Source organism: Anas acuta, chromosome 5 (genome assembly GCF_963932015.1).
Source record: "Anas acuta chromosome 5, bAnaAcu1.1, whole genome shotgun sequence".
Classification (NCBI taxonomy): domain Eukaryota; kingdom Metazoa; phylum Chordata; class Aves; order Anseriformes; family Anatidae; genus Anas; species Anas acuta.
Window position 1 is genome coordinate 6,744,680 of NC_088983.1, and position 16,647 is coordinate 6,761,326.

Consider the following 16,647-nt stretch of genomic DNA (forward strand, 5'->3'; position numbering starts at 1 on the left):
CCTTCCCCTTCCTCTGTAGACATAGCAAGTAAACTTCTAGGGCAGTCGATGGATGAAAGTGGACTACCCCAACTCACAAGTTATGATTGTGAAGTAAATGCTCCCATACAAGGCAACAGAAACCTGCTACAGGGGGAAGAACTGCTCAGAGCTCTGGATCAAGTTAACTGAGCTTTCACAATACTTGTTCCTTTTTTGGACACTGGTGAATCATCACCTAAAGCAGTCTATTTATATTTTCTATATCTGATTTTAGAAGCCTGGCTACAGTACTGCACTAATTCAGTTAGTTCAGTTTTGATCCCCTTTCTACTTATTTTGACAGTCTTTTTAATACGTTCTTTATGTAACAGTAACTCAAACTATAGTGCATTTTTATAATTCTTTGGTACATACACTTTTAAGTCCATTACATTTAAAACACACTTGCAATAGCAGCTTAGAAATATGCACCTGATTTTAAAAAATATTTATTTTTGGCTGGGGAGTTGGTCACCAAAATTTATCATTAGTAAAATGTCAACACAGGAACAACTGGCAATACTTCCATCCTGCTCGTCATAGGTAGCTGGAAGACTTGTGCTCTCTTACTGTTTATGTTCAAGTGAGTTTTTTTTATTTTAATAATTTTTATAAGAAACAACAATGCTTTGCAGCAGTGCATTGTAGCCACAATCGCACAATATATTTTCTTAAAAAATACCAGCAGTTCCTCATGCAATATATTCTGCGTTTATAAAAACTAGTTTTTAAGAAGAATCTTTTGTTTGCCTATGAAATCATGTTTAAACCTGGATTACGTCATTATTTTAGTCATGTTGTAATATAAATTGTTCTTAAATGCTGTCTTATGCTTTTGACTTAAATGAGTGTGGTTAGTCAAAGGGAAAGGTTTTTATCTGGGAAGGGCTAGCAGCATTTTATTTGGGTACATTCTCAATTTAGAGAGAGTTTGATGTTCTTAAAGTAGTCACTTTGCCAGCTTAAAAAAAATAAATCCCTGCCTGTAGTTGTTGAAGTTAATGCTAATATTGTGTATGATCTTAAATCTAAATGTTCAGCTTACCCCGTGTGGTATAGGTGATATTTCAAGCAGATTGTAAAACATCTTGCATTGTTAGCAGAGTTTTATCTAGTACATCATTGAGTTGCTCAATATTTTGATGTTTTGGTTTCACGCACCTTGTTGCTATTAACATCCATATGTTTTCATGTAGATTTCAATAACTTGAATATATTTAGAAGCCTTTTTATTTAGAAATATATAGTTGTCACAGACATCTTATTTTCCTATATGTACTGTACAAAACCTTCATTCACTCATTCTTTTGCTCTTCGTGGTTGGATCTAACACTAACTGTATTGTTTTCTTACATCAATAAACTATATGTGGACCAGGCCCCCTTGGGGAGTGTGTTATCTGAGAAAGATGAGATAATTTATATTTTTGTTAGTGGTTATCGTTCATCCGTGTTCCCTTTTTAACTTAGAGTTCATTGGAAATCACTGCTTCCTTGCTTTGATCGTAACATCTCCGACTTAATTATTTGAGCCTATTCAGTACTAAAGTCTCCTAGACAGTGTTGTACTACTGCCGGCCAAAGACGTGAAATTTTTTAATGTTATCACACCAGTTAGCAAACTTGAAAGTGCAAAGACAGCATGTGTGTTATTTCAGAGCGGAAAGATTCTTCCTCGCGAACAGCTTAAAGGCTTGTCTCTGGAAGCATTATCAAGGTAACACTGGAAAGCAGGAAATGTAAAATTCACAAGAGTGATCGATTAAAGATGATTTGTTTTAAATTGCAAAACTGCACAATGAAAAATGAAGCTGGTACTCCACGATAAAGGTTGTTCTAGTTTCTTGTGCTGTTGACTCAGTAACTTTGACTAGGTGACTTCTTTTGCTGTCATAAAACATGATACTACTGATACAACCTTGTAATGTGTAAATAGGGTCAAGATATTCTGTACATTCATACCTACGTAACTATTTTAAGCAGCATATCTCAGTGTAAGAAATCAAATGTGGAGTGTCACAAAATGTGTTTTTATTTTGGAAACTGGTTTCACTGAACTTGTCTAGAGTATTTTGAAATCGATGTAACTGTGCATAAGCTTAACCTGTCTTTTAAAATTACTGTTACAGTTTCACTGAAGCAAAAGCACTTTTCAAACTGACACAGCTGTGCTAATGAAACTACATGGAGACTGCTAGCTACTGACTTAGAGAAAGGTAAAGCACTGGTAGCAGAATGTGGTTGCATACTTCTTAGTTTCAGCAGAAGTTCCATAGAGAAAGGAAAGCACAAAGGTACACTAAGCTAGAGCTCAAGATCTGTGTAGAGAACAATTTGAATATATACGCACCTAATATTTCAGTATTAAAGATTTGTAATAAAGCTTTGGTACGCGAAGCTTACAAAGCTCTTTGGATAAAAGCAGTAGAATACTGTGTATGTGTGTGTGCTGTGTGAAGCCTTGAAGACAGCACGTTTTCCCCTAGCATTGCTTTCTCTAGCAGCAGAAGTTGTAATAGCCAAGTTAAGCAGCAGCTGGCAGGGGCTACCCATATCCTTAGCTCTGCATAGACTGACAGGAGCTGAGATAGGGAGGAGAGTCTTGTAGACAAGAGAAGTACAAGTGGGTTGTGCTTTTCTTACTTTCCTGTCCTGGGAGGCTATCCTTTTTCATCTCCCACTAGAAATGTTCTGTTGTCCTCTTTGAAGTAGTTCTGTTACTTACTCCTTCTTTTGGAGTCCCTCTTTAATGTACTAAAAGAGGGTAGTGAGTTATGAGAGAAAAATCCATATTACAAGGAGAAGGAAAATTTACGTGACCTGCATGATCTGTGGTTATGAGCCAGCAGGAATCATCTCTGTTCTTAATGACAGCAGCCAGGGATTTAAATGAGCATCATCTTGTCTAAGAATCTTCCCCACTTGCATACATTTCTTGTTATACGTCCTACTGAGGCATAGCATTTTGTTTACAGTGCTTGTAAAAGTGAGCGAAATAAATAATCCTTGGAGGAATTGTAGTACCCATAGTGGTTTGCACTTTGGAGGATTAAAAAGAAAAAGCCTCAACCTGAAAACTTGCTTGTAAAGTTACACATAAATGTAACAAATGTTCCCCTCCTTCCCCTAACTCCCCCATTCATTATTAGGGCATCCCCTGTAGAAGCTCTAGCTTCCAGGATATGGCTAAATTAATTTTATGACTAAGAATGATGTGCTGTAGTTACTGAGAACAATTATTCAGCTCATAGAAATGCTGAAGAAAGCATGGAAAAGTAACAGTAACTGCTCTGGCCTAGTCTCAGCTTTGCTATAAAAACTGCTGCAAGTTTACAAAATTGGGAAGTAGACTTTTTAGCTGCTTTAATTTTTTTTTTTTTTGCTTAGCATCAGGCTATATAGCCTTAGATTCTACCCTTTCTTTGGAGGAAGAATATATTTCTTTCTAGAGGTTTTCTTAGCAATTTTGAGTAAGTTCCGTGCTGACTTGCTACTTAGAGCACTTATTCTTCACCAGTAATAACAAAGAAACTGCAGCTGAGTGTAGTATTTGCTTTTGCATATGAAACATGATAAATTATCATTTCCCCATAAGCTGAGCATAACAAAGCTAGCTTTCAGTAGGTTGTGACTGCAGCAGTAGTCACACCATGTCTTCCTCATGGCATAACAATTATTTTTTGCATATGGATTCTAACTGATGTTTTATCAAGGATGCTGATGGGTTTGTTAAAAGCTAAAGGCCTTTTTTCTGGCCAGAACTTAACGGTGATGACATTCAGTCCTTTACCTGAAAGTAGTCAAAATTAACCACAGCTGTAGCTCCAAAGAAGTCACTATTACAGCTGAGCTGCTGGACAGCAGATGTTACACTCCATAAGGGTAGTCTAGAGTCCAAAGTGCACACTTAACCACACCTTCCACCCATGTAGTAAGATAGCTTGGACTGTATATTGATCTTGGAAAACAAAATTAAAGCAATTTACTATGTTACTATGATCAGTTTCCATTCCTGTGTACGCACAAACTCCCTCAGAGTAATTATGAATTACTTTTAAGTCCCAGCCTGAGGCCAGAAAGAACAATTAAAACTTCACATGCTTGCAATAAAATAAAGCTATAGGAATCAAATAGCTGATTATTACAGGTTAAACCAGTGTATATTTAATAGCATTTTTAATTATTTAAATTGTCTTTTAAACAGCTAAACAGATACGTGATGTGGGCTGTTCCACTAGTATCTGCTGTCAGGCTTGGTCCCTTGTCACAGTGCTGAATGACTCATTTCCTTTGACGACCCTGGGAGCCAGGAGCACCCCAGTGCTGTGCAGCAGGCACTAGAGGCTGTGCCTGAGGTCAGTCGTCTATTCCCCATCCCCTTTGATTAGCTGCTACTGAACAGCGCACACATCTCACCCAGATGGCACTGCACTCATGCAGATTATTCAAACTGCAACTACCCGGCATGAAAACAAACATTTCACAGGCCAGGAGTACTCTGTAGAAAGGCCAGTATTTTCATAGGAACTCATGAGTTGGGTATCCAGCTTTCATTAAAAGTACCATTAGTGATCAGACACTCGACTCCCTGGAAAGCTCCAGTCTGGAGAACTGTGATTTTGATCCAAATTCAAAAAATGCATTGTCGTTTTTCCTTCTGCTTCCCTGTTTACCTTGAGCAAGGCTTGCCAAGTTACCAAAAGGTTAAAGAGTTTGCTACTGGATTTATACAGTATGGTAGATTTTGTGAATAATTGCAGTATTCTCTCATGAAAAAGTGGTATATTTTAATGAGATTCTTTTCTGGAACCAAGTACAACCTATTGCAATTGATATTTCTCTTGAAACATTTTGACATACTTGTGATTGTATTTCTTTTTGATTGTGTAACAGTATAAAATTCAATAAAAGAGAGGGTTTGTTTCTAACTTGTGACATCTGTCATTTCTGTTCATCAGTTATTCCTGTTCTAAAAGATGGAGATGGCAAACACAATAAAAAGAATTAAACACTGTGCAGCACAACTAGAACTCTGTGCACGTTTGGAGGTGTGACCCACCTGCTACTGAAGCCAACAGACTTTGACACTAAGCATACATGTGGTCTGTTTTCCAATGGCATTTATAAAAAGGTCACATGTAGGTCCCACCTAAATTACATAGACTACTTCCATGAACAGAAGAGGTTAGGCATACAATTCAACAAGTCAGACACCAGGGATTGCATAGGCTCTCACAGGGAAAGCTACAGAGAAGATGCAGAGCCAGAGGGATGGAAATTTTAACGGAAACCTCTGGGTACACAAGTCAAGAACACCCTTAGTAACAAAAGAAAAATTAAATCCAAAAGGATTTTTCCAGGTGATTTTTCAGTTGCTCTCACCACATGCAAATAAATTTGACAACATCTTGCGACTCTTACTGTCTCATTAAATGAATGCCATTTCCTATTGCACAAATTCAAAACCTATTGCCCCATTTTTGCTTTGCTGGGAAGAAGCGTGCATGAGTCCTGCCTTTTCAGAGCTGCTGTCACAGTAGAGTATGATCCCGTTACTTATTAGAAGTGATGGATTTGCACACGTGGAAGCTTAAATGCACTGTTTAATAAAACATATCCATGATTCATTTTCATGAAAATCCATGAAAACATGATTTATTTTCATGTTTTCAATTTGCAAATATGATCTAAATCACATAAGGCATTCAAAAGTGAGTGAGTTCTCTTGTACTGTGTGCAACTGCAGAAACCCGTTATTTATAGCCATATCTACGCAGGATGAATGGCTTCTTAACTTGCTGCTTATAAGCTAGGAATTAATAGGACAAACAGGACTTCAGCCCTTCATTTAGGAGTTAAATAAGAACATGAGGAGGATACAGTAACCTACAGCCTGCCTTTCAAGGAACAATTAAAACGTACTCAGCATCTGAAGGAGCGCTGAATGAAAACACTGACTAGAGAGTTAAGAAAACTAAGTGGACGATTGATTAACCTAAAAAATTAATGCTATTTCATTGCAAATGGCACAGAAAGGGAGTTCTGCAAGAATTTGTTGCCTTTTTTCTCCACCGCATTTTCTTTACATTGTTAGCTGAATTTTCTGCAAGACATATCACGCATTAACACACACACAACAGCCTCGTCCTCACCACGTCTTACATCCTCTTAGGGAATGAAAGTGTCACGATTTGCAGCCCCACCTGCCTTAGAATAAAGAAAAACAACCCACCTAGCGCTCCTTGATACAGCATCTCTGAGAAATCGCAACGCTCGCTGCACTTTTAATTTCAATCCTCTGAAAACACTCGAGCTTTACACACTGTCACTGCAACACCAAGCTCTGTTCCCTTTAAACGAAGTTCCTCCTGAAACTGATGAGGAGCCGGGCTTGGCCCCGAAGGAATGAAGTCACCCCATGATGTGTCAATAAGACGAAAAATGTTTTTTTCAGAAGACAAACAACCAAAACCCCACCAGGTGTAGCTCCCCCCCGGCAGCTGCTGAAACGTGCCCAGACCGCATGCAACAGCTCTGCTAAAGCCTCCCTGCCCCTCGTCAATGAAAGCAGCAATCTGTGACGCTTAACAACAGCTTTTTGGAGCCTTTTTGTGAATGTAATTCATACAGAAAGATATATTTGTACCTCAAAAGCTGCGGAGGTTATAAGAGCGGTTGACAGTGCCCAGCCCCAAAGTGCAGCCTCGGGATGGGTTAGCTGCTGCTAACGGCGAACCGGTTTGGGGAACGCCGCAGCGGCAGACCAAAACTTATCATTGATTTCCTAATTCATCATTAAGAAAGCAACCCGTGAATCCACCCCCTACCCACAACGAGGAACTCCCGCAGGTGTACGCAGCCCCCCGGCTGAGGCGCACCCCTCGCTCCCTTCCCAATCCCCCTTTTTTCCCCTCACCGGCTCTCCCCAGCCCCCCAGCACCCCTCGGGACCCCCTTTCCCTCAACCCATCCCCGGCAGGGTGGCCCCGGGGGGCTCCCCCCTCACCACCCACCTGGGCTCCGGCGGGGCGCGGGGGGCTCCCTCGGCTGCCTCAGCGGCTGAGGGGCGGGAGAGCCGCCGCCGCCGGCACCCACTCGCCGAAGCCGCGCCCAGGCACCCTACGTGCGGCTCGGCAGCCGCCCAGCCCCGCCGCCTACGTGTGGCCGTGCATGCCGGGCACGGCTCGGTTCAGCCCCGGCTCCCTTCAACGCCCCCCCCTTACCCGGTAGCAGAGCCCCGGCAGCGGGGAAAAGCGCATGAGCGACCGCCCTGAGGGGGCCGCCTGAGCGTGCGCGAAATGGCGGCGGTGGCTGAGGCGGGCTCGGTGCCCGGGCTGCAGGCGGATTGCGAGGAGCTGCTCGGAGCCTTCCAGGAGGCTGATACTGTCCGCTTCGAGCGTTTCGCTGAGCTGTGGAGGGAGCGCCGCTTCCACACCATCTTCCAGTGAGTGGGAGATGGAGAGAGCCGACCCCCCACGCCCCCCATCCTGCAGCCCCCTGCCGCCGGGCTCCCCCCCGGGTGGTGAGGGGGGAGCTGCGGTTCCCTCAGGGAGGGCTCCCGGGAAGGGTTTGGCAGGTAAAGGGCAACGAAAAAAAGGTTAAACAGTCGTTTTATTGAGTACTGTGCCGGTTTGTGTTGTGTACTAATTGCACACGGAGTTTGAACGCTGATGTTTGGAACAATAGTAATAGTACAGTAGTAGGATCTTGGTGCGCTCCTTAAGAAATGATATTGAAAAACACGACTGTGGGGTATCGCGTTTTTCACTGCAGATCTCACTACAAGGGGTTAGTACGTGAGGCCTCTCAACACTTCACAGAACTTGAGCCCTGTGGTAATGTGTTTTCAAATCCGTGGTGCTTGCTTCTGCCTTACTGACTTTGTAAGCCTGTGCTTTTTATAGTTACTTGCTTTTAACGTGCTTCCTTTTTGTTTACTTTAGTGGTAGAATAAGAGCTCTGGAGAGGAATAAGTTCACGAAGAAGACGTTAGAACTGGCACAGCAGTACTTCTTGCCACCGTATGCTTTCCAGATTAGAGTTGGTGCTCTGTACCTGCTATATGGGCTCTACAATACGCAGCTATGCCAGCCAAAACAAAAGGTAATTGTTCTTGGGTTTCCTTCTCAGGAGGGACTAGACATAAGATGTTTTGTGTACCTTTGCTTTGTCATCAGAAATGGGTGGGGTATTTCCTTTCACTTTCTTAACGTAAAAATATTTAGAATTTAAAAAGTCTTTTTGGAAAAGGTAACTTTTCAGACACCATTGGGTTTGAGAACTTACATGGTCGTGACTACAATATTGTTTATGCCTTTTAAATCGTGGCCGTGTTCATAGAAATCTTGTTTGCAAGACTGAAGGAATTAACAAGGCTAGTTTTCAAAAAGGGACCTGAGAATGTACTTATCAAATGCAGAGACAACTCCGTTGCAGCCCCAGTCATTCCTTAGAATTTCAAGAGAATGAAGGCAGGTGAAATTACTTCCAGTTTCTGTTAACTAGAAGTGGAATATATAAAGATGTTGACAGTTTGAATGCCTGAATGACATGCCTGCTTGCTGCTTTTAGGGGAAGAGATCAGTGTATAAAAGGAGTTGGAAAATCAGTGTAAGAAGTGGTTTATTCAGGAACTGTCATGTATGTGGTATGCATTATTAACAATTGAGTCCAAATTTTTGTCCTGCAATGATGCCATTACCTCTCATATCTCAACTTCAGAGAAGTCACTGCCTTTTACGGAGAAGAATTTAGGCAAATTTAAAACAGCTGCTATATAGTAAATATTAGAGAGTCCAGGAATCATCAAGGAAGGTACCTTAGGTAGAACAAACTTTAAGAGGACAGTGTAGATGGGAGAGGAAGAAAAGCAAGAAATGAGAGAGAGGCTTAAATGAATGTTTGACTGGCAACAGGTCATGGTACAAGTATTGTTTCCTAATTGTTTCTGCAGTAAGAATGTTTAACACAACAGTACAAGAAGCTTATCTGTAAAATTTGTGATAGTAGTAATGTGTTATAGTAGGATCCTTTCTGTAGTTCTGTGATCGCGTGACATGCTGCATCCAGACATCCAATTATTGTGTGTGCAATGTGGTCATAGCAGTCAGTTGAATTTGTGTTTGTTCTTTGAAATATGCATGTCAGTATAATAATATACCATGGATTTGTTGCAGATCAGAATTGCACTAAAGGATTGGCCTGAAATCCTGAAATTTCAACAAGAGCTGATAGATTCCCAGCATTATGATGCGGCATACATCTTTAGGACACTGCGACTTGCCAGAGCGTTCCATTTCACAGCAATGCCAAAGCTAGTGAGTTATTACATTATTGGCTTACAATTTTTAATAAAATATCCTCACTTTCAATGGCTGGCACTTCAACAGCACCAATTCATTTAGTTTAGCTGTCATGCTGGGTTGAGCTGTACTATGTCTTGCTTTGTACAACTAGGTATGTAATATAAAGCTTAGAGGATGTTTGAATGTAGTGTGCATCTCACTTGAAAATATTTTTTTTCCAGCATCAAATATTCTCATTACATTTGAGATGTCTCATAATTTGTGGAAACGGTGAACTCTTGAGTTTGGTTACTGGGTTAAATTCTTGATTAGGGAATAATTTTCAAAAAGTGCTGAGCACTTGACAGTGAAGCTGCATGCTATTGTTGATGAGTTAATTCTGTGCCTTTCAGCATCTCTTGATTGTTGGATATGCAGTAAGATTTTTCAAGAGGAGGTGCAGTTCAAGTTGACTGTTTAAGTTACAAAGCATTGTCTTCTGTTACAGCTAAACTACAGAACTAAGAAGAAGATTCAGGAAAATGAATTTAAAGAAGAATTTAAAGACCCAAGTAACAGAGTTAGCAGCCTCATCACTAATGATGTGTTAGAGGTACAGTAAGTTTGAACAATAGCTTAAGCACTATTTGTGTTTTTCTGAAGAACTGTAACTTCTTTAATTAGCCCAAGATTGTCCTTTATGAGTCATCTTATGGAATGCAGAAAAAGGTAGTAGTCTGTGCTAGCAATTTTTCTGAATGTTTTGGAAGAACTGTGGTATCTGCTGGTACCATATTGTACCTGTACCATACTCTCCAATGTTTTGTGGCTTTACCTCGGTGAGATGTAAAAGAGGAAGGGAAAAAATAGTCAACCATCACTTAGGCAAAGGAAAATGGAAAATGATGGGTTGTGGGAAGCAGTTTTTTTCTGATATGTCTGCAAGTTTTAGCTGGAAGCTGGGTACTTGCAACAGAAAATGAATGATCTGCAAGATAATAGTGTTCCCAGACCTTCATTTCTCCTTTTAAAACATGGTTTCATTTAATAGGTAACATTTTTTTGTAAATAAATAATTCAAGCAGGGTATAGCTTACATTGCTCGTTATGACTCAGTAGCATATCTTTGCTTACATAATTTTTCCAGTTGCTGCTAGCAAATATGTATCATCAGTAAGGTTGACTACAGTGCTACAAAATTCAGTAATCTGTGAAATGACAGTGTGAGTAGACTGTAAAATGCTTCCTCCAGAGAGAAAATAGACTACCATATCAGGCTGAAATCTCAGTGGTACCAAGGATCAACTCTTGCAGATACTTTTTTCTGAGTTTAAATAATGAGAAGTACTCATTCTTTGTAGTTGGTGGACTAATGGGAAAGTGCTAGGTGACATTATTGCTAGGCGCCCTGAAACTGAACTGATATAAACAATCTAACACCTCTCTACTGCAGTGGTCTCCTTAGAATAGTTTAGATAACCTTAATTTTGTTCAATTAGCATTAGTATCACTCTACTGCTGTAATCTTCTTTTTCCTGAAAATCATCTCTCTTCTTGTTTTAGGAGCTGATGAATATCCATGAGCACTACCAGAAAATGAAGTGTGTCATATCAGCTGACAAATCCCAGCCAGACAAGGCCCTGAGCTTGATAAAGGATGAATTTGTAGTTACTCTTAAAGACATAACTTTGGAACATCAGGAATGGCAGCAAAAAAGAATGGTAGGTAGTACCAACCGTTATGCTGTGGCAATTTAACAGATTATGTGAACATGTAAGAACTGGCTTAGTGTCATTACCTGTGAACATATTCTGTAAATCTTAGACATAAGCAGAGGAGCTGGAACACTGAAGACACGAAATAAGTAAAACGCTAGGCAGGGTTATGGTGTGGTGGGAAGGCCAATGGCTTGTATTGCCTCTGTGATGAAGTAAATGATTGCTTAAAGGTAAGCCCTTAAGGAAGAAGTGGTTTGTGGATGGTGTTAGAATGACTGTGGGAAATTGCTCTGCAACAGTCTGGGGTCAAGGAAAGGCTGTAGTGTAATGTTGGTGGGAAAAAAATCAGCATTTGTGGTTACTTTAATATTTGTTTTGTTTTTCAGAATTCTTGATTTTTTTTTTTAACTGTTTTGTGAACAATAGACATTTAAAAATATTCTCTTCCATATTTTTCAGAAGTTATTCCTCAATGCTAAAGAAGCTGATGAAGTGCTAAACAAAAAGGAAGAAGGAACTTCACTAGAATCAGAAGTAAGAAGAATGAACTTGTTTGCTATGTTGCACAGGCAAAATCTGTTTGTTTGTTAACTTCAGATCACAGTGGTCTGAAGTGGTATTTATCAGGGCTCATGTCAAAGTAAATTCCAGGAATAGCTAGTGCGATTGGGATTTGTTTTTTAAATTGCGTTGTCTTCTGTTAAGCTTTGTGCATATGCTGCTGTGGTAGTTTCCTGGACACTTGCAATAAAAAACTATGGCTCTTTCAGCTAAGTACAGGAAAGAGCTGTTTTCTTGGCCAAACTCCTCTATGATTCCTCCTAGAGTTTCCGCTAAATGCAGTATCCACTTTTAATGCTTGTGTTGTACTTACTTGCTTGTTGCAACCTTGAATTCGAGTAGCGTGAAGTTTCAAGTTTTATTTTCTCTTACTGGTGTATGTAAGTGAAGGCAACCAAAATTATGCTCTGCTTTCTTAATGGAGTTTGAGCTTTTTAATTAAGAAACAATTTGTTAGCATTTATTGTAGAATTAGAACTATAGTGAAATATTGTTCAAATCTAATTTAATATTTTGTTTTAATATTGCTGTGACATGGAAACTTTTCTGACTGATTTTTTTGTTTCTTTGCAGGGTTCTGAAAGAGCAAGTGCGTTGGCTAGAATCAAATACAAGTCTTATTCTGCAGTTGTTGAGGTAGATATAAAACTTGATGATAGGGATGTATTTGGTTTTAAATAGTAGTTTTAAGTAGCAGTTCAATGTAAGTGATTTGTCAGAAAGGAAGGAGTTAAAATTGCACTCTGTAATTCAACTTTTGCACGTTCTAGTTTCCATAACTAACACAGTGGGAAAACCTAAAGCCCTCACTATTGTTAGATTTAGGGAAGCAATGAAATATGGTCTGTGCCTGAGGGATTTTCATTTCTGGGATATCTTTTAATGTCTGTATTCTGCTTTTTAATAGGTGGTATTTTATGTAAATGGAATTTAAAAATACTTGTGATTTTAATTGTTCAAATTCCACAAGGCTTAGGTATTTGAAACTGTGAAGATGGTTTTGAAAATGGAACCTGGGGTTTTAAAATCACTTGGCAAACTTTTGAAACATTGTTTCAATAAGTACTACTTCTAAAACATTGCTGAATTGCCTTTTTATGGCAGACTTATATAAACATTACATAATTCCTTGTTTATTTAAATCACTTATTGGAGAGTGCATTATTAAATGAAAAAGAGCTCTGGAATCTACAATGAACAATCCAGACTTGTGGATATGCAGTGGTACTGTTTTCTAGGCACCTAAGAAAAATATGATAGTAAATAAGCTTTATGATGTAGCAGTTTTTGGAAATGTTCCCTTTGCTTACATGCAGTGGTGTGCAGTATAGTGTAGGTTGGTGCCAACAGAGAGTGAGCATAAATTAATGTTTCTTTACCTGGATTTTAAACAATGGGCTCATTAAATCACAGAATCGGTTCTAATGTTGTCGTATTGAACTGAAAAACAGTAACTAGTGGGAGTCTTCCCTTCCTCCATTCCCTTTTCTTTTGATACAGGAGGAAGTTGATGCTTTGGTCTATACTTGTTTTTAAGTACTGGTGATTTACAGCAATGTGAGGTTGTAGCCCTTTAACTTTTTTTTTTTTTATCATTTATGCATATGCTTACCTTCTAGGCCTCCAAATCCAGAAGACATCGTCAAGTAAAATTAGAATCTTCTGAATCAGGGTCAGATAATAGGAAATCTCCAAGCCGAAGTAGAAAAAACAGTAGGAGACCGCAGCCAGCACTTAGAAGAGGTTCTTTGGAATTCAGAGGTATTTTTCTGGAGAGGCTGCAGAAGTTTATCAATTACTTTGCTAGCTAAGGCAGCTGGGTTAAATTTTTACTGTTTAGTGGAGGTAAAAAATTAAGGAAAGGTTTGTGATACCTCTGTCATAATTATTGAACTGTTTGGTCTGTTTCCTGCAGTCTACTCAGGTAGACATGACTGCATGCTGTTTATAGTTAAACTAAAGTGTCATAAATAGTTCTGGGAATTTTTACTGATCTTTGACATGTATGAACTCTTCAGTGAGTGATTTATTTTACTATCATAGCGTTTATGTCCTTTGTATTTGTGCTTTTTTTTTTTCACTTTCTTTCCACATATTTGCACATCACTGCTTATGCATCTCTTTTCTTTCTTCATTTTTTTCGGTCTTCCAAGAGTTTATTTTGATCTTTGTCTCCTAGTTCTGAAAACATGGCAAATGGCTTTTGTCTTCTGAAGGAATCAGCTTTCTGATGTCTTTCTTTTAAACTGATAAAAGTTGCTCAGCCACTTAAGTTAATCACTTGACTTACTATTAAAAGTTATATAAATTTGAGCAACAAAGTAGTTCTGCATAAACTTTACTTTGAAGGCAGCGATTTCATTTCGAAGTTCTAAAGTCTGTTTTCTGATGTACTTTTAGCTTCTGCTAGGAAAGAGCTTCTGAGAAAATTCAGCCCTCTTCAGAGGTGGGCACTGGGCAATTTTTCTTCAGAACAGTAGGCAACGTATTGGAGAGGGAATAAGGAGAGGATTTTTGAATAATCTCTGAACTGAGTTGGTGATTAGTATGCTCCAAGCTTGTATTGTTAGTAACTTTTTACTGAGGATTTCTCTAGTGAGCCATATGAAGATGCTTTGAAATGTCAGTGTTTCTTCAGTCTTTGACTGGGAAGTTGAGATAGCAGCAAGAGAACAGTCTTTTAACTGAGGTACCTGAGGTGCAGAAACACACACACACAAAAAACTGACTTTTTTTCCTAAAAATATGTCTGCAGGTGAGATGCAAGCAGAAAAAGAAACTGTTACTCAGCACATCGGGATGCCTGTAATCACAGAAGAAGATAATTCAGGTGAAGAAGGTATGATGATTGAAATTCTAACAAACTGGAAACTTGTTTTAATAGCTTTCTACTGTGCTGTATTTTTACTGAAACAAAACCTGATATTTTGGACCATGTTTTGCTTCCTTGCAAAAGCTAGGTTAGTTTTCAACCTGTAAATTGTTGCATGAAAATTGAAGCTTTGCTCTGAGGGTTTGTTGTAAGCACACGTGATGGCAAAATCCTGTGAATCGTGGGTTTTGTACGTCGAATTCATTATACTGTGCTGTGTTAAAATTAGTCCAGTTATAAGATGGCTTACTCTCCTGTAATATAAATCTCCCTTGAAAAGTACTCATGTATAAGAAGAAGTGATTTTTGGGTATGTCCCTACTTATTAAAGATACCTGCAGTAGTAGCTCTGGGAACTTCTGTAACCTTCACTTGAAGATAGAGTAATCCTTGCTGCCTTCACCCTCATGGAAGTGAGGGACGTAGAAGTTTCTCCTCTAGCCTTAGTTTCAGCTGGGCAATGCTTTGAGGTTTTAGTTCCAGTATGCATACGTGGTAACAGCTTTCTCCGCTATATTGGAAGTGTTGGGGTAGGAATCTGGGAACTGAGGTAGAAGGATAGATGACGTTGCTGTCACTTGTGTCACTGAAAAGAAAGTAAATTTTATTTGGAAGCATTGGTAAACCAGGTTTCTCAAAGCTGATGGTGGAGTTGCTGTACGGAAGCATCAAATGCATTTAGTGTATGTTGATAATGTTAATCTCAAACTGCTCTGTGTCTGTTCTCATTATCACTTGATGGGAACATAAGTACCATGGACCAGACGCTGTCCAGAGAAAACTGCATCATCCTTTTCTTGAGATACCTCATTTAGTAGGGCTCTTGGAAGAGTTTAGGGTTCTGCTTTGGGGCCACATCTCAAATACAGGCAGCCTCTCGGGGAGAGGAGCTAACCTCTTAGATACTAAGTTAACTTACTATCAAAAACTGTGTGAAACAGAAAGATATTTTCATATAAAAGAGAATAGTAAGTATCAAAATATGTTCATAGTGAGGTAGCACATTTATATTCTCTTCTCTTAAAGAATATATTTGGTACTGAGATGACTTACATCTTCTGATCACCTTAGCTGTAGACAATTTGAAGTCATTCAACTTTTAGATCTTCAGGTTGAAGAAGGCACAGTGGTGCATTTAATATTGTATTTGATTTTATTTACTCCTTCAAGTTGTTAATGTCCAAATGTTTTGACTTTAAATCAGGAGTTCTCCAGATAGCTTTGCCAGTAAACTTGAAGGGCTAAAACATACCAATAAGCAATTTTGTGCTTAATTTTTGAGTATTGTGTGTGTCAAATTAACAATGAAATGTTAAGAGTTCACGAGGAACAGAAAGCTGTCAAGGTTGAATTAGTTTAAAAGTACAGTACTTTGTTAATCAGTGGAGTTGTATTTAATATTTTGAATGATATCATATGCCATAGAAACTAGAAGGACTTTTTTTCATATTTAAAGCCATGCAGAGAGGAATTAGGAGGAGATCTCAAGAGCTCGTCTAATTCATTTCCTTTTTCTGTGCAGAATTAATTCTACTTTAGTCATTCCCATGAGAGAAGATAGTTTGAAAAGCTTGTCAGAAAAATCTTTTTATTTCCTTTCAGAATTATCTCTTCCCAAGAGGAGAAGACGACGTTAGAGGATCCACTTGGAGAAGCACTAATGAGAATTTTAATGACAAGTTGTAAATGTCAGATGTAGCACAAAGTGCTTGTTTGGATGCCTTTGGACGTACAGTAGGAAATGGCTGGGACCAGAGCTACAGGTGACACTGGGATATTGGTAGTGACTGCTATACCTTAGCAGTCTCGTGGTATAGCACCTGGTGAGTGATGCCTGTGGGAGATGAAGTTGCCACATGCTGTTTGAGAAGGGAAGAGCGAGAAGATGGTTGTTTCTTGTATTTACTTTGTACAATGTGAGTAATTACTCAGAACTCATGTTGACTTGCAACAATTTTTTTAGCTGAGGCTGTTGGAAGAACAGCTCATGAAAAACTTTCCCATATGAGAGATGTTTGGAATCTTTTGTCTGTGAACATAATAAGCTTACTGACTGTTTAAAATTAGTACAATAAATCATTTTTCACAGTTTATTTGCTACATTTTATACTGTGCAACTTTAGCAATATTTATCACTGATCCCACAGGTGTTGGAATTGAAATTGGTGGTAAGTCTTTTATTGTACTAAGTC

The 16,647-nt window shown here is 39.1% G+C and overlaps 2 protein-coding genes and 1 long non-coding RNA gene across 11 annotated transcripts in view; 2 read left to right on the forward strand and 1 right to left on the reverse strand.

Moving 5' to 3' along the window:
- Positions 1-4,948, forward strand: part of HIF1A (hypoxia inducible factor 1 subunit alpha) — a 65,930-nt gene extending 60,982 nt beyond the window's left edge. For 6 of the 7 annotated variants that reach the window (XM_068682480.1, XM_068682483.1, XM_068682482.1 and 3 more), the window contains one exon: positions 20-4,948. In XM_068682480.1, the coding sequence (XP_068538581.1) occupies positions 20-171 (152 nt within the window). In that variant the 3' untranslated portion in view covers positions 172-4,948. The remainder of the gene's footprint in view (positions 1-19) is intronic. The other variant, XR_011096774.1, reaches the window with a different exon arrangement.
- The window catches only part of LOC137856779 (uncharacterized), a 27,534-nt gene extending 20,364 nt beyond the window's left edge, over positions 1-7,170 (reverse strand). The window contains exons 1-2 of one of the 3 annotated variants that reach the window (XR_011096780.1): positions 7,033-7,163; positions 6,253-6,394 (exon numbers count right to left, since the gene is read on the reverse strand). This is a non-coding gene — a long non-coding RNA (uncharacterized lncRNA). Of the gene's footprint in view, positions 1-6,252; positions 6,909-7,032 lie in introns of those variants that run through there. The other 2 variants (XR_011096779.1, XR_011096778.1) reach the window with 2 other exon arrangements.
- SNAPC1 (small nuclear RNA activating complex polypeptide 1) lies at positions 7,096-16,548 on the forward strand. The gene is made up of 10 exons (XM_068682492.1): positions 7,096-7,463; positions 7,963-8,122; positions 9,196-9,336; positions 9,812-9,916; positions 10,867-11,025; positions 11,482-11,556; positions 12,157-12,219; positions 13,203-13,344; positions 14,339-14,422; positions 16,058-16,548. Exons 1-10 carry the CDS (start codon positions 7,318-7,320, stop codon positions 16,090-16,092), a joined length of 1,110 nt encoding a protein of 369 aa, XP_068538593.1. The 5' UTR covers positions 7,096-7,317; the 3' UTR covers positions 16,093-16,548.
- The last annotated feature ends 99 nt before the right edge of the window (positions 16,549-16,647 follow it).